This window comes from Paroedura picta, chromosome 10 (genome assembly GCF_049243985.1).
Source record: "Paroedura picta isolate Pp20150507F chromosome 10, Ppicta_v3.0, whole genome shotgun sequence".
Taxonomy (NCBI): Eukaryota; Metazoa; Chordata; class Lepidosauria; order Squamata; family Gekkonidae; genus Paroedura; species Paroedura picta.
The window spans coordinates 33,244,895-33,262,708 of NC_135378.1; the positions used below are offsets into that span (position 1 = coordinate 33,244,895).

Below are 17,814 nucleotides of genomic sequence, written 5' to 3' on the forward strand. Positions count from 1 at the left end.
GGGGGGTGTACCACATACCCCCCCCCCCAGGTGAGCAGACAAGTGCAGAACCTGCATCCAGCCTTACTTCTGTGTCGCCCTCCAACTATTTCTGTGTACCTTCATCATTAATACCTGTTCTTGTCTTGGAGCCAAATGTGATTGATCCATGGCCCCTTTTTGAAATAAAGCAATACATTGTGTATTGTGTACACTTGTGCACACATGCTTCCTCTTTCAGCTAGAATGGGTACTTGGAGTAGTGCAGCAGTAGATATGCTGTTAGGTTAGGGTTGGGAAATACCTGGATATTTTTGCCTAAAAGGGTGGTGGCATCTCCTTCGTTTGAAGTTTTTGGGAGGTTATTGGATGAGCACCTGTCCTAAGTAAGATTTTTAAATCCGTGAGAAAGGCAGGGGGCTGGACTGGATGGCCCTTTGTGCTCCTTTCCAGCTCTGTCTGATTCTGATCTTGGTCATCTAGAGGCACATTACAGTAGTGGAAAATATCCGGGTGAAACATGGAGGTTGGCAACCATATGGTAGGTACCAGTGGCTGGAAGCAGGAACTTCCTGTGACATCTGAACTGTTCCATTCTAACATATCCAACTAGTATGTGATCCGGTGTTTCTGTGGCCCTGTTCACAGGAATACCCCTGTGCTTCAAGAAGAAGCAGTAATAACTGAATTGTATAGAGCAAGTGGATGAAATCTCTGGCAGCAAGAATCCGCCAACAGGCATGTAAGCCTGGAGCTCTGCAGTGGGATTAGATTGTCTGTGTGGGCACATCCATGCCATATAAGTTTAGCCCTTGGTTCGAGAGAAAGAGGTAACTGCATCGTCCTCTGCACAAAAGATCTAGTCTCAGCATACTGTTCTCAAGTCTGCCTTTCCTCCGTTCAGTTTAACTCCAAAGTACAAACTATTCAAAATTGCATTGTAAAGATTTTCTTGAGCTGCACTGTTTGCGTTTGCATATTGAATTCGCCTCCATGTATTAGAAAATCAATGCACACAGCCAAATAGCATGCAGTTGAAAAGGCTAAGTGATATGCTTCTCCCTGAGACACTAGCTTTGTATGAGCAGGGAATCTTCCCATGGGAAGGAGCATCCAACAAGCTATTTCCTTTCTGCAGCCTAAAGTGGTGAATCCCAGAAGAGCTTTGCCATTTGATATCTATGTTTATATCAGCCAGGAGTGGATGATGCATCTTTATAGAGAGAATGAGGTGTAAATCAGGATGGGCTGTGGTGGACCACCGTCTATGTCCTAGTGAAAACGGTGGCATTCTGGCAGAGAATTAGGCAGATCTTGGATTTTTTATCCCTCAAAGTACTCCTTAACAGAAGTACAGATTTTAATCTTTAGATAAGTATGATCTACCTGTTCAGTTTGCTCCCTGATTGCTCTATGCAGTAGCAGACTAAGTAATGTTGAGGTGGTTGCAGAGTTTCTTTGGGGTTTGTGTGTGGTCCTGTGTATGAGCACTCAAAGAACTCTGGAGAGCAATTTGTCCAAATCCTACTCTATTGGGGCCCTGCATTTAAAATCCATTGCATTTTGTTATCAGAGAACTTTGCCGGGAGAAAATGCCATGTCAGTGTAAAATTTTACTGGGGATGTTTGCCTTGCACAAGACAGATAATTCAATACTCTGAATTGTGTTTATTTTTAATGCAGTTCTTTTTCTTTTTCTTTTAACAGTTCTTTGAAGGAATAAATGGTGCTGGGGTGGAGAGATCAGACTCAGCAAACTGACCTTCATGGGGCTTTCCCCACAAAGGGGCTCCATTCAAAATGGGAGAGCTTCAACTTAATGGAAACTAAATTGGAGTGTTAAAATGTGGCGACCGCTGAAGGTGCTGCTGCAGCTGTTATGCGGAGCGTAAAACAGTTTCCCAGAGAATCTATTTTTATTTCCGCTCAAGGTTGTAGCCTCGGATTCCCACCTCCTTGTTAAAACGTACCAAATGCAAATTTGTCTTGCCGGCTCGTGGTAATTGTGGATCTAGTGTTTTCATGCCAAAATTAGCAGTTGTGCCGTTAAAGTCTAATGTACTACCTAATAAACGTAGGCATGCTGGAGCATCTTCATTTTGTGAATGGGAACAATCCACAAAAAAGGGGAAAAAACCGTGCCACTTAATTTACAAAGAAATTATGCTAATAAAAATGGAGAGGGCAGATGTGATTTTTAAAATGCACAGTTCTTGCCCTAAAGCCTGGCTTTTAAAAATATGGATAGAACGAGAGCTGAATCATTCACTCAGATGGCTGCAAAACAGTCTCTGGTATTATAGAAAAAGAAGCACGGCAACCAATGTTCTTGTCAGCATTTCTTCTAATTGCAGAACAGAAATTAGCGGGTTTTCCAATGCCTTCTAATTGTTGTATTAGTTAGTCTAGGCCTCTGCTCAGAGCTTTGGGTCCCACCAAGAAGAGCGTAGCCACAGACTTAACCTGCATTCTTTCACAGGGCTGAAAAGTATGGTTACAGGAAAGCTAGCAAAAGTAGAATGCGATTTCCGCTTGGATTTGGGGCGATTTAAAATTTCCTTCTGCAGCAAGAGGGATTGATCCGGAGTGACCCTACCTTTATTGTGCGATATCTTAGAGTGCTTTTAATGCTATTTAAAGGCTGTTTTGAATCTGGGCTCTCCTCCGTGGTAGAGGACCCGTGATTGGCCGCAGGTGGTCATGTGACAAACTTGCCTTAAAGGAGAAGCCCCTAATTTCTCTCAACTTCTGTTGGTCCTGGATTTTTTCTCCCTTCTCTGCCTTTTTCGATCCCCCCCCCCTCCAAGAAAAGAAAGAGGTTCCCTGCCTGGCTCCTCTCCCCCCACCCTTCAAGAAAAGAAAGAGGCTTGGCTCCCCCCCCCTTCTGAACTACCCTAACCACGTGCAGAACACTTTCCTGTTTCAATGGGGAGGGGGGGGGGAAGAGGAAGATCCGAGTTCAAAGCGATCTGAATTCAACAGGATTGACAATGGAATAAACAAAGTAAGTGCAGACTCTGCCCAGGAGTCCCCAGTCTTTTTCAGCCTGTGACCATCTTTTGGCATTCTGAGATGGCATGTTGGGTACCGCAGAATGTCAGCTGAAAGATGGTGTTGTGGGCGCCACAAAATGGCTGCCACAGCAAACCTTCAGCATCACATCTTTGTGTTGTGGTGGCAGCTACTTTTAAAACAGTGTTTGTTTTTTAAATTGGCAGTTTAAACTTCAAAAGGCAATACTTCTTGAGTGGCTCAATAAACTGCCAAACTACCTAATTTGGACTATTTATTTCAATTCTAGAAGGGCACAAATGTGTGTGTGTTTGTAGGCCTTGCCACTACTAGTGGTGAGGAAGGTTTAATGGTATTCTGTAGATTTTGCAGATGTGGTACTAACCAAATTTACTACCAATTTTGGATTATTGTGAATTTTCAGATTTGAGAGCTGCAACAATTTTTCCTTTGCTTATGCAGAACATTCTCTCTATAGAGGACAAGCCTTCTTGATTGCCGTGAGATAAAGATAAACAAGTAACTTTGCATGTGACTGTTTTCGGTGGCTGTAGTGAAATCATGTTGTAACTCAGGTGGCAAGTCTTAGATTTGCCTTTTAGTGTGTGATGGCTTGCTGTATATGACTTTTGTCAGGGAAATAGTAATTAAGAAGGAAAAATGACCAAATAGTACTGGGAAGATTAGACTTTGTAAACTGACTTTTTCAGTTTACAGTACATCCCAGAGTTAAAACTTATATGCTTGGACTTAGAGAGGTGAGAATTTCTAGAATAAGCTATTCAAAACTGAAACCCAGGTGAACATTTCTGAACCTTGCTGAGGAGCTCCTGATATAATCTTTCTTACTCTCAAGGAATGCAATATTTATGAAGGTTGTGTAGTATAGCTGTTGGCCAAAATGCATGTTTGAATTTTTGAGGAAAGTTCTGCTGGAACATTTGGGGCTACTGATGCCATGGCAGTTGAGCTAGACGAACTGCTCAGCTTTGGCATATCATTAGTTGATAGAGATTTTATATAATTATGGGAAAGACTGCTGGGACATTAGCACCCCTTTGAGTGATGAAGGTTTCTTGAAGTCTCATGTTGATTTGCTTGTCTAAGGGGTACTCAGCATTATGTTATGTGTTACGTTACCAGGAAGCTGCAAATGAAATGGTCAGTATTGTAACTCTCTACCTATGCAGCTGTATTTGGGTGTACACTCCTGGTGACCCATGTCAGCAAGCATATGTAGCACTGGAAGAGGTGCACCAATGGTGACTGAAATGATCAAGGAGTTGGTATGCCTTCCTTATGAAGAAAGGTTAAGGAGTTCAAGCTTTTTAGTTTAGAAAAATACATGAGGAAGAGGGACCATGATAGAAGTTGGCACCAGTGATGTGGATAAGTATAGTTGTGAGGTCCAGGAAACCAAATTTATGCTGCTAGGTAGGAGAATAAAAACCGGGACCTCCAGTGTAGCTTTCTGCAAAATGCTACCTGTTCCACACATGGGACCAGCTAGCCAGGCACAGCTGGAGAGTCTCAATGCATGCATGAGATAATGGTGTAGAGAGGTGAACGTCAGATATTTTAGGCTCTGGGGGAATGTGTTACGTTTGAGTCAGGGTAGAACCAGACTACAGGGCCATAACAACAACAACAACAAAGTTGGGAGAGTAGCTTTTAAACTGAACCTGGGGGGAAAGCATTCAGTTTGGACAGATCTGTCCCAAAGGAATGAAGGGGGAAATGCTTCTGATTGTACAAATGGGGATTGGTTTGATAGAGTGCATAAAGTAACACAGGGTAGCCATTCAAAGAGGCTAAAGGACTGGATGGAAAGAGCACACACCGGAGATGTCTAGAGAGAAACACTGCATGGACATGATTCTATGCAAATGCCAGAAGCCTCCAACCCAAAACGGTGGAGCTGAGAGTGCTTGATTGTAAGGGAAAACATAGATATAGTGACCATATCAGAAACCTGGTGGAAGGGAAAGAACCAGTGGGATATGGACATCTCTGGATATCCTCTATCAGTATGACGGGGAATGGTGTACTAGAAGGGTGTGTTGCCAATGTACATCAAGAAGGGCTAATGAATCTCTGTAGGTGAAAGTACTGGGCTCCAAAGGTAATTTTGTATTGGGGATGTGCTATGCCTCCCCCCCACCCCCAAATCCAAAATGCAAGTCCTCTTATGAATTGGAAATTGACTCAAACTAGGAATCAAAGAGTAGGAATAAATGGTCAGTTCTTGCAATGGATATGGACAACATGGCTGCTTAGGAATAGATATTGGGACTTGAGTTTTTCAGCTTGCTCATAAATGGAATTACGAGTGAATAGTGAGGTGTCCAGGTTTGCAGATGACGCCCAAGTGACATAGATTGTGCTAAATAATCCCAGCATCACATCTCATCATATACACTGAAGGGATGTGAACTAGCAGCCAGGGACGAAGAAAGGGACCTTTGATTGGTGGTGGATAGCTCAGTGGCAACCTGATATGCAGCTGCTGTGAGGGTTAAATTCTGAGCAGGGCATACATAGACCAGTGTGTGGAGGATGGCTATTAGCCATAGTGGTGTTAAGGACTCTGTGTTGAGAGGCACTTGATCTATTAATTCAAATTTTTGTGGTTTGGCCTCCATGCTATGTTGGTGGGCATTCTAGAATATCTGGTTGTCCATGCTGAGAAAGAGGATTCTTGAGTAGGTGGACTAATACTTCAGAGCCGTACATATCAAATATTGTCAGAATGGTCAGGTATTAGGATGGTCAGGTATTTTAAAGCAGAATTGGGAAAGCAAAAAGGCACTTTACCGTTTGCAGGTTTGATTGTTAAACTAATTTGGTAATTAGCATAGCTGTTGTTGTGAAACAAATCATATTAACTTTTTGAGGCCAGTAATGAATTACAACTTCTAACAATGTTCAGTATGGTTTCTATAAATATGAACAATTCACTCAACAGATCTGCATTTTGGCTTTTGTCCTAGAACATCAGGATCTATATACAGTTATCATTAAAAGTTAAGTATAACAGTGAAACAGAAATAAAACTAAGTAGGTGCTATTTATTTTTTAAAAAAATCCTAAAGCTAGATTTTAAAACTATTTTCTGGTTGACATAAGTTAGGCATATACCCTGTGTTTTGTTTCTTCTTTTCCCTCGTGCAGTATTGCTACAGTTTTGGTAGCCAAATTGCATGGAGTGGGAGGTACTCTCAGGTTTTTATAGCAAATGGATGACTAGCTTGCATTTGTGTAAGAGCCAGCATGAGTCACTGAGAGAGAGAGTTGGGGCACTGTAGCAAGGTAAATATGACCCCATCTTGCATAATTGCAATGGTTGTACCGTGTGAAGCGTGGTGATGTACACCTGAATGAGCATAGATGGAGATCACATAGACCGTCTCATTGGGCATTAGTAGATGTTAAGATCTGTATCCCGGTCAGGGCCTTTTCGGTCCTGGCCCCAACCTGGTTTAATGAGCTCCCAGAAGAGCTAAGGGCCCTGTCGGAGTTACCAGCTATTCGCAGGGCCTGTAAGATGGAGTTCTTCCACCAGACGTTTAGTTGAGGCCAGGACAGTTTTTCCCGTAGTCCATCTGAGGAGCCCCTCCAATGCTGAGATCTCTAACATCGAGATTGTTATATTAGATCTACCGAATTGGCGCCCACTCTAAATGCTTAAATGTTATTTTACTACCATCCTGAACATAGGGAAATCAGGATTAGAACTGTGATTATTGCCACTGTATGATGTGTGATATATGTGTAATTTGGGGATTTTATGGCGGATTTTATTGTATTTTAATTATTTTATGCTGTAAACCGCTGTGAGACCTAATTGGGGACTGGTGGTCTATAAATCAAATATAATAATAATATAAATTATTATAAAAATGATGATGATGATGATGATGATGATGAGTATATTTGACTAATCCTGACTGAGCAATTATGTCAATTCTACAATCTGTTCAGGTTTGCTTTTAAGTGACTCTTTCAGGAGACTCTTTGTCATATTCATCCACAAATCTGAGCCAACTTGGCTCTCACAGCCTCACCTGCCTCACAGAGTATCTGTTGTGGGGAGAGGAGAGGAAAGGTGATTGTAAGATGACTCTTTCTAGTAGAGAAAAGTGGCATATAAGAACCAACTCGTTTTCTTCCTCCTTCCTCTTCTTCCTGAGTCAACTGGAAAAGGCGGGCTATATATAAAAAATTATTATTATTATTATTATTATTCCTATAACAACAACAAAAACAACAATAATACAGTGGCTGGCCTTGTGGAATAAGTGCATGAAATAACTTTATTACGTAGGCTCAGTATAATGGGGCTGGGTGACAGTTTTTTTCTCCCTGCTGATTCCATGACCATAATCCTGTCCAATACTTAGTACTTTGTTCAGAACATATCCTTTTCACCTTCATCTATTCCATCCACCCAAAATATATTAGCTGCCGTACCGAGATATCTGGATTGTATCTTCTTCACTTACCAAACAGACAAGAACTCCACACCTGTATGACCCAGTGTCCTCATTATATCGTTACTGATTTATGCCATCCTGTTCTTACCTGTATGAGGGGGTACTTGCAGTATCCTGGTTTTCAAGTTCCAGGTGCATCACTGTTAGGCACTTGATCTTTGCTAGAAATGGCAACATTTTCTGTTCCTGGTCATCTTGCAAGAGGCTGAAAGAAATGGAATATGTCACCAAGGCAAGACAAGCTTTTCTCTGAATGTTGCCCTTCTATACCACCTATATTTAGGAATGGAAGTAGAAGATCCCTTAGCCACCGTTACACCGTAGACAACTGAGATATGTGGCATTTCCCAAAGTCATATACAGTTGATTATAACGCTATACTGTAGGAAGGTATGCAACTTCCAATTATTGTTCTGCCTTGAAGCTTATTTAGCTGGAGTGTCTGTCTAAACAGCCACAAGATTGCTTAATTTCTGTAAGGCGAGTTACCAGATCCATCACCAGCTTCGTTGACAACATCCACTGCTACCAATATCTATCTATTTGGGATGTTTGCTTTGACAGAAGATGGGTAGGATCCAGCATTGCTGATCATGTAGAGGTGGGTAGTATGTTCCTGCCTGCTCTTCCTGGGTTGTCGGTACAGGGCTACTGTACCTAGAATGGCACAGGGGTGATTCTCCTTCTGGAGGAGACTCTAGAGTGCCTAAGCCATCATAATTTTCCCCAAGGAATAATCTGGGATGCATATTAAGCATAGATTGTCTTGGTCATTATCCAGATGGAGGAGCATGCAAGATACTCTGAGGTTAATAGGATATAATTAATATATTCCTAGCTGAGATAATGCCGCTGTTTAAAAACAAACATACAGTGAGGGATGAGAGCTTTGTAGCAGACCATGTTGTCTGCTTGCAGACAGACCCAGAGTTAATACCTGTTTTCTACAGTTAATGTCTTAGATCCTCCTAGAATTTATGTAGACACGGGAGACAATTTTACCTGATTCTTCCCCCCCCCATGCAGTATCCTACAACAAATGCCGCCCCCCCCCCCCCCCCAACATGCTGCTCCTGAGTGAAGCCGTGGAAATTGTGGGATCCAAGCCTCAAATCTTGGAAAATAGGGCTTGCAGAGTGGCCATCCGACAGGATAGGCAATATGGGAAGAGATAGTTAATGTGTTAAATGCTGGCACATCATTTCATTGGTAGAGGATGGGCCAGGTTGTTCTGCCTCTGTTGTTTTAATTCCATTTCCTTGGCTGATCCAACAAATAAAGTTAGTTACTTCCGCTTCCTAATGTTTGAGTTTTAGTTACCAGGGCCAGATTACTTGTACCGTGTATACCAGCTTCCGTGCAAGATATTGATGGGGCTTGTGGTGATTCTTTTACATGTGTGCAGCTAATGAAAGGAAATTGATTCGTGCTGGACAGTACTGTTGTCAAACTGTGTTAATGTCACTGAGCCAGTGGTTTAGAACGACAGCAGTTAAATTTTCTATTGCGTTTTGTGTTACCCATAGTTATGGGAAATCATAATATCTTTATGCTCTGATTCGTCTAACTGTGTCATTATGCTATTGGTGTGTGTTTCTCATAAGTGATTTACAAACTGGATATTCCGCATCTGTTCATGGAACAGGCTTGGTCCTGGATCTTGGTCTTTAATATTTGCATGACATTACTGGGACTTCATACAACAAATTCAGTATATGTTCTTATTCTTTACCTTTTTTGACATATGTTTAACCTTGATTTTTTATTATTTTCTAACCTCTGAAATCAGATTGTGTTGGATTCTTTCCAGATTTCTATGGGTGCAAGGGGGAGGATTAGCAATTTCCTCACTTATTTAGTTGTCCAAAACTCCTCCTTAAGTTCTGGTCCTGTGGAATGGTGGAGAGGTGCATTAATAGCTTGGTGAGTAACTTGCAGGTATTTTGTACTGGGGGGAATTGGAAGAGTTCCCCCCCCCCCATGCTCTCAGAAATCTAGATAAGATCCAATCTCATTTTAATCACTCATTAAGTAAAGAAGTATTTCCTTTTATCCATCTCTCTACTCCCGTGCATAATTTCATAAACCTCTATTATGACTCCTGTTTACTTTTATAAACTAAAAAGTCTTAAGAGCAGTGGTTCTCAACCTTCCTAATGCTGGAACCCTTTAATACAGTTCCCCATGTTGTGGTGACCCCCAACCATAAAATTATGAAAGTGTTCTTTCACAGAAATTAAACTGAAACTGACCAATGGCATGAAGATCCATTGTTCATGATCCATTGTTCATTGTTCAGGGTTTCTGAGTTCAGTTCTGCCTCTTGTCCCACTATGCCGATCTTCCTGTTTTCTACTGTTCCAGACAGACAAACACTCCATCTTGATCTACTCCACAAGGCTGTTGTGTGGATGCTACCCCCCCACCCCCCTGGCTAAGCTGCTTGCCCTGCTTTGACCCCTGTGAAAGGGTCATTTGACCCCCAAAGGGTCCTGCCCCCTAGGTTGAGAATCACTGTCTTGGAGTCTTCAGCCTTTCCTCATAGATAAAGTGCTCCAACACCTGAAACATATTAGTTGGTACATTTTTGGAACTTTCCCCAGCTCTGCAATGGATTTTTTTGAGATATGGTCATTAGAATCGCACACAGTATTCCTAATGAGGCTACACCATAGTTCTATACATGGGAATTATAATATGGCTGTCTTATTTCCAGTCTCTTTTCTAATAATCCCCAGTATAGAATCTGCCTTTTTTCACTACTGCAGCTCATTCCGGTGACATTTTCATTGAGCTATCCCCTACAACTCAATGTATCTTTCTCACTCATTCTCAGTTCAGACCCCATTGCTAAAATTGCCCCCTTCTCCACGTTCATTGTCTTACACTCTCTTACACTGGTACACTGCCACCAAATCTGGGATCTTCCTGGAGCTCTTCATGATTAGCCTGATTAATTTTTTGTCACCTGCAAACATGGCCACTATCTTACTCTTCCCAATTTCAAGATCACTTATGAACAAATTAAATACCACCTGCCCAATATCAATTCTTACTTACTTCCCTGCTTTCAAGAACAGTCCACTATATGCTTCCTTCAGTTAGCCAATTTTTAATTCTTAAAACAACCTTTTGTCTTGTCCCATGACTGCTAAATTTCCTGTGCACTCTTTGCTGAGTTACCTCATCAAATGCCTTTTGAAAGTCCAAGTATATAATTTCTACCAGTTCATCATTGTTTAAATGTTTGTTCTTTGTTCAAAGAACTCCAAAGATTGGTTGGGGAGGACTTCCATTTGCAAAAGCCATGCTGATTTTCTCTCAGCAGGCTTTGTTCCTCAATAATTCCTAATGATTCTATCTTTACCTACAGTTTCTACTAATGTGCCTAGTTAGAGGCTATTGCTCTTCCCTTTCAGGCTAGGTGGCCTGAAATTTCATGCCCCCGATCCCCATTGTAATGTTTCTCTTTAGTCCTCCAGTGCACTGGTTGATTTTAGGAAGTCAACAGCTTCAAATTTGTGTTCCCTTAGAATTCTTGGGTCTATGCCATCAGGGCATGGAGACTTAATCATATTTAATTTCCCCGGTGGGTTTAGAACTTCTTCACTTGTCACCTCATATTCGAGTCAGTTCTTCAGACCCTGGAAACAGTTGCTCTGAATTAAAGTATGTACCCTGCACTTTACACATTGAACACAGATATTAATGTGTTAACTTTGAAAAGTGGGCATTTTGTAATGTCACCGTTAAGTCTGATTTTGTCTTATTGTACAACCTGCCCAGTACTATATCTTCCCTCTGATTAAATTTGCCAGCATTAAAGCAATTAATTTGAAGTGCAGGTTTTTTTCCCAGGGAGTTGTGCCCTAGATTATAGGATTGTGTGACTCTTTATCTGGCAGTTGTTAATTTGAGGGAAAAAGCAGATGTTAAGATCCTTTGATTTATTTGGAAAGGTAAATGTTGTACTTTTTGGCTGCAGTCTCATTGGTAACTTTTTCAAGAACAAATTAGCTGGGTGTCAAAGTTTTATATGAATTAGCTCAATGCCAAGTTGGATGGTTGCTAGCAAGTTAGAGGCTATTGCTCTTCCCTTTGATTTTAACAGCAAGGTTTCTGGATCTCTTTCATTTTGTATTAATGGTATTAAATTGAACATTTGGAATGGTTGGAGGTATTTTTTTAAAAATTGTTCATTCAATGTTGTTGCATAGTTTTCTTCAAATATAAATAGCAGCAATGTAGAATCGTCTGAAAAAAGCACTCCTGCAAATTTCTGTCCTTTAGGCCGCAGTGGTCCCCAAACTTTTTCGTGCCGGGGGGGGGAGGGAGGCGAAGGGACGCTGGCAGGCGCAAACGTGCAGGAGGGCAGATCCATGCCGCGTGTTTGTGCCCGCGCCTCCCCCCCATAGCACGGCGCTCATGGTGAACGCCGTGCCACGGGGGGGAGGGAGGTGCGCCCCCTGGCATGCCACTGAGAAACCATTCTAACTGTCAGGAACTTCTTCCGGATGTTTAGACGGAATTTCTTTTGAATTAATTTCATCGCATTCGTTCTGGTCTGTCCCTCTGGGGCAAGAGAGAACAATTCTGCTCCATCTTCCATATGACACCCTTTTAATATGCTGACCTATCTTTGTCCCTGACCCGGAAATTGCAGCTGGTGCAAAATGCAGCTGCTAGGGTCCTCACAGGAACCTCTTTGAGGGCTCACATCCTGTTGGTGCTGAGGTAGCTGCACTGGTTGGTGGTTGCAGCCCAGATCAGGGTCAAGGGGGCTTCATTCACTCAGGCTCTTAGTGCATGATAAGTTGCAAGCGTTTGAAGGGCATGAGGATTTTAGCTAGGATTTTATTGCTCTTTGTATGTTTTGAAATTTGGAATTGTAAGCTGCTTTGAGCCACAAGGGATGTGTCAATCATTTTCCCTTGTGCTGCAGTGAAAACTCACCTCTTTCTTGGACAGCTACCTTGTATGGTGAAACATAATGTTGCGGAGGAGTGTCTTAGTGTCTTGTGCGGTACTGTCACCAGGATTTCCAGCCTAGTAACTGAACTGCCTACTGTTGGTGGCCAAGATATAATCTAAATAAATAAATGGCATAAAGTGGCCCAGCAGTCTGAATACACCAGGCTAGCCTGAACTTGTTGGAGCTTGGAATCTAAGCAGGGCCGGCCCTGGTTAATAGAAGACCAGGGTGGTGATGCAAAGGAAGGCGATGACAAACCACTTCTACCTGTCTCTTGCCTTTAAACCCCCAGAGGGAGTCACCATAACATGGTTGCAATATGGTGGGACGTTATCATCCTTGTCTTCCTCCTCCTCTTCCTATAAAATAAGACAGTATTATCAGAAATCTTGTGGGGTCTGTCAGATGCCATCTTGGTCTGCCTAATAAGCTCTTTGCTGGGCTTTCTACATATCCCTGTCCTCTTAGCTTCCCTCTTCGATTCTAAGCGTCTCCAATCCCAATTGAAGATGCTATCTTCAGGGCATTTTGTGTAAGGCTCACATTAAATATTAAACATCCTATTGGGCAAAACACAATCCTTTCTCCAAATACAGACAGTGGCAGAAAAGCCTTTGAGCTGCAAACCTCTTTATGTAGGCCATATCAGGAGAGCTCCTTCTCTTGTAGTACCAGATTAATCAATTGCTGGCAGATGAACCAACTCCATTCCCCAGCTACGCCTTGATGGCTTTTCTGAATTAAGTCCCCCCGCTACTTCTTCATGCTCCTCTTTGAAGTCCAAATAGGGAAATAGGATTTCCCCCTTTTTTCTTCAACAAGAAAGACCAGAAATTTTACTTGCCCCGCCAAATAGACAAGCTTCTGATACAAGGAGCCGTGAATTCATGATGCCATTTCTCCTTAACTTGAGTTTTTAAAAATGCTTGGAAATTTTAACGTGCATCTAAATCGAAACACAGAATGGCATTCATTCTTTGAGTACTGAGAACTCTTTTTTGTTTAGTGCTTGCTTTAAATGAGACTAGTAATTAAAATTTTATGAACCAACTTATTTATAATGAAAATCTTTGTCTAGGCATAAAATATTTTTGTTCACTTACCTGTATAATAAGATGAAAGCAGTGTTTCACTGCATCTTTGATACTGGTGCCGTTTAGAAATACGTAGTTCTGTAAAAAATATTTTGTTCAATAAGTGTGTTTGCACATATGTTTGTACAAACGTGAATATATATGGAAAGTTGCCGGCAAAGTCCAACTCAATTACATTTCATTTCAGCGTGGGCTCCTTTAATTAAGGAAGGGATTTGTCTGAAGGAAGAAGTTTGTGGCAAGAGACCCCTGTATTTTCAGGATGCTTGGAAGCTCTTTAGAACTATATTAGTTGAAGGAGGGGAAACAACTTACACCTCAAATTAGGAAAGTTATCACTGAGTCTTAAAGGATTTAGTATGGCTAATAACCCATGTCAAGGAAACCATAAAAGGCAAAAAGGCTTCCTTTAGAAAGTGAAAGGCTTACTCAAATGAGATAAATAGAAAGGATCCATGGGGTCTGACAGAACAAATATAAGTAGGCAATGAAGTGAGCAGAAAGTTATGAGGATTGTTCACCCTGTAGGGCAGCTTGAGTAGCCTGTTTGCCTTCAGATGGTCGCAGGTTAAATCCCTGGCATCTCCAGTTAAGTGGAAGGGGGTGTGAAAGACATCTACCCGAGGCCCTGGAGATCTGTGGCCCATGCTGCACACATTGGACAATAGATTTTCCTGTTTCCCTCAGGAAAACCCAGCTGCAAAAATAAGTTTAAAATGCATTGTCCAGTATGTGCAGAATTCATAGTGGACAATGCTGATCTTGATAGACCAAATCAGAGAAGAAAGTATTGAAGGTCAACTCTTTTAAAATACATGCCATGGCTAGTTTTTACATCTATTAGTAATTCCATGGCTGAAACATTTGGCATGTCGTTAGAATTTTGCTGTTATTCTTGTTGAGGGGAGTGACTTTTTGCATTGTATAAATGGTAGTGTAATATATTTTTTCCTTCCATTTTTGTCTCGATTGGCCAAGTGGTTGTTTTTCCCCCCTGTTTCCTTCACTGTTGATACAACATTCTTTGCTGGTCTAGAAGAAACAGTTAAGTTTCTTTGTCTCACTAGAATTCTTTGTTGTCAAAAGCAGTTCTGGAAATGGGTTGGGGCCAAAAATTGCCATTTTAGGATTATATCTATGTGTGGTGATGCAATCAATCTTAAAAGCCGGAGGACAATATATTCTGTAACAGCACAACATTTGTTTCCCTGGCCGCAAGACCATACATTGGCTCAGAGGAACATTGCCTATATAGCAAGGGGCAATTTTCCCTATGTTTGATTGATGAATGAATGAATGCGTAATGTGCCTTTGTATTTATTATCAATTTTATCTTCTGCCTTTAAAAAATCTATTGCTGTCAACCACGTTCTTGAGCCTATGAGTAGAAGTTTAATGAAAATATCTTGATGGTTCCCATAGTTATTTTGGTTGTATTCGTAAGTCTTGTGGTTTATTGCAGAACGTAAATTGATTCTGATTTCCAGAAGTTTTTTATACCCTGCTTTTCACTACTTGAAGGAGTCCCAAAGTGGTTTACAAGCACCTTTCCCTTCCTCTCCCCACAACAGACACCTTGTGAGGTTGGTGGGATTGAGTGAACTCTGGGAGAACTGTTCTGGGAGTGCAGTTCTAAGAGGATCATGACTTGCCCAAGGTCATTCAACTGGCTGCATGTGAAGGAGTGGGGAATCAAACCTGTTTCTCCAGATTAGAGTCTGCTGCTCTTTAACCACTCTACCATGCTGGTAACAATCTAATCAATGTAGCATTTTCTTTTCAGTAGCTGAGCCTGTTTTGGAAACGCCAAGAGGACAGGGTTTTTTGAAACTTTAGGTCTGTCATGTCCTCATGTAGTGAACTGAGATTTGCAGAAATGTGGATGCTTTTTAATTGCCGTCTTAGATTACAGGAAAATAATTCTTCAGGGTCATTATTTATGTCCATGTAGCTTTAGAGTGACGTTATAGCTAAGGAATTTGGTGTTTTAATTTGATAGTTGGCCAAAACTGTTTGGGGCCTCATTCCACAGCAGCAGGTGCCAGGCTTGTCTGGAGTCCACACTGGAGGCTTCTATTAGACGCTTATGTGTGCATGGAGCACAATCAATCGGGCAGGTGGTGAAGCAGGAAAAGAATCTCACCGTTAGATCTTACAATGAAAATAGAATCTTACAATGAAAATAGACTGTGGCCAGGCAGACAGAAAAGGAGCTCAGGCTGCTACTTGAAGGAAAAGCTGCTCTGTTCCAGGCGTTAGGCCAGAGTCATCCACTTAAAAGGTCAGATGTGACCCTACTGGCCACTTGTCACCCGGTCTCTGCTGCAGTGGAAGATGTTGCCAGCTGCTATGCTAGAACCGGGGGGGGGGGTCAGATGATGGGCCTGGCGGCCACAGTACTTCATTCTAAGACCTCCAGGTTTATTCATTGTTTCCTGAGGAGCGTCTTTGCTGCAAACAAACGGTGCCAGCAACCAGTGAAAAGCTCACAGTACCAACAAAGGAAGAGACTTGGCATTGTCTGCCTTCATGAGGATCATGAGATCTTCATATTTACCTGTGTTTTAATATTGTGGGTTTTTTCACAGTAGAGAATTGGTTACCAGGAGGCCTTATTTGAGACTTTCCTAGAGCTAACAATAGTGTACAATCCTGGGCACATGGCAGCCTTTTTAGTGAGCTGAGACATTACAGAAGCTGCCTTGAGCCCGTAGAGATTCCTAGTTACAATACACTTTAGAAGTACACACAGTGGGAATGACTCCTTTCACCTGTTCCTTGACATTGCTTCTCGAGAGGGAGAACTAGATTTGAATCCAGTGGCAACTTTAAGATCAACTAAGTTTTATTCAAGATATATGCATACTTCAGATATAATAATATGAAGCCTACGTCTTCAGATGATATAATATTATATACCATATTTGCCGGCGTATAAGACGACCCCCCCCCCCAACATTTCCACTCAAAATATAGAGTTTGTTACATTACATTACAGTACTATGGGCCACTATGGGCAGCTATGTCTATCCCAACTGAAGTGTACCTGGTGTATAGGACGACCCCCCAACTTGGAGGCATGTTTTTCAGGGGGGGGAAAGTGTGCTTGTGCATGAAAGTTTGTATCTTGAATGTTGCTCTTAAAAGGGCCACTGGACTCAAGCTTTGTTCTGCCTCGGACCGACACGGCTACCCACCTGAATGGGAGTATTCACCATTCTTGTAGCAGATTTCTTTTGTCTTGCTACACTGTATTAGTGAATGTGGATCGACCGCAGCTTTTTCATTCCTGAGGTGATTTTCATTCCAGAAGATACTGGGTACGAATTCCTTTGTTATGTCCCTAAAGTCACCACTCTTCGCTACCATTAAGTTCTGTACTCAGAGTGTAATCTCATGTGCGTCAGAAAAAGCTATATACTTTAGGGACATAACAAAGAAATTGGTCTCCAAAAAGGATAAAATTTATACATTACAGATCCCACTCAACCATTCAGCTACACATTATAGAGAGTTCTATATAGGTATATATAGAGTGTATATAGGGTCGAAACGTGTTTGGTCCTTGGTTCTATGTGCTGTTAGTTCGGTATAGTTTTTAAGAAGTTTTTATTCTGTTTTTAATTGTGCACTATAATAAATAATCAACAAGTTTGACATTATTTTTATTGTTCAGCTCAACTTTTGAGTTCCTACCTGTTAAGGTTGGGTTTTGTTCCTTTTTTGGTTTAGCACTGTTGTTTTTCTTCGCCAGTCACTGCAACAGGACAACAGAGGTTTCTGTTAGTCGGATCGTTCAGAAGGCTGCTTCCTAAACTGTCTTAGCTCATCATTGCTCTTTTCTCCCCGTAGTACTAACCTTCTTCCTTGTGCTTCGTTGCAGAATCTTTTAGCTGAAAAAGTTGAACAGCTTATGGAATGGAGTTCAAGGCGCTCAGTCATCCGCATGAACGGAGACAAATTCAGAAGGTTTGTGAAGGCACCACCCCGCAACTATTCAGTGATTGTGATGTTTACTGCGCTCCAACCGCAGAGGCAATGCTCCGTTTGCAGGCAAGTGATAGCTCCTCTTATGATATTTTGTCTTGAATATATATATTCATCAAGATGATTCCCCCCCATCTTTATCCATTGTTCCTCTTAATATTTGTGAAACAGCCCTGGGGGTGGAGAGTGTCCTGGCTGTCCAAGATGGAATAGGGCCAATCAGGGTGCGGCCAGCGAAGCCTACCCTCTCCAGCTCCGGCCCTCCTTCCCTGGATGC

General features: G+C 41.8%; 1 protein-coding gene across 3 annotated transcripts in view; it reads left to right on the top strand.

The window, feature by feature from the left end:
- TUSC3 (tumor suppressor candidate 3) overlaps window positions 1-17,814 on the top strand; it is a 141,832-nt gene that overhangs the window by 18,801 nt on the left and 105,217 nt on the right. For all 3 annotated transcript variants that reach the window (XM_077302083.1, XM_077302081.1, XM_077302082.1), the window contains exon 2: window positions 17,434-17,603. In XM_077302083.1, the coding sequence (XP_077158198.1) occupies window positions 17,464-17,603 (140 nt within the window). In that variant the 5' untranslated portion in view covers window positions 17,434-17,463. The remainder of the gene's footprint in view (window positions 1-17,433; window positions 17,604-17,814) is intronic.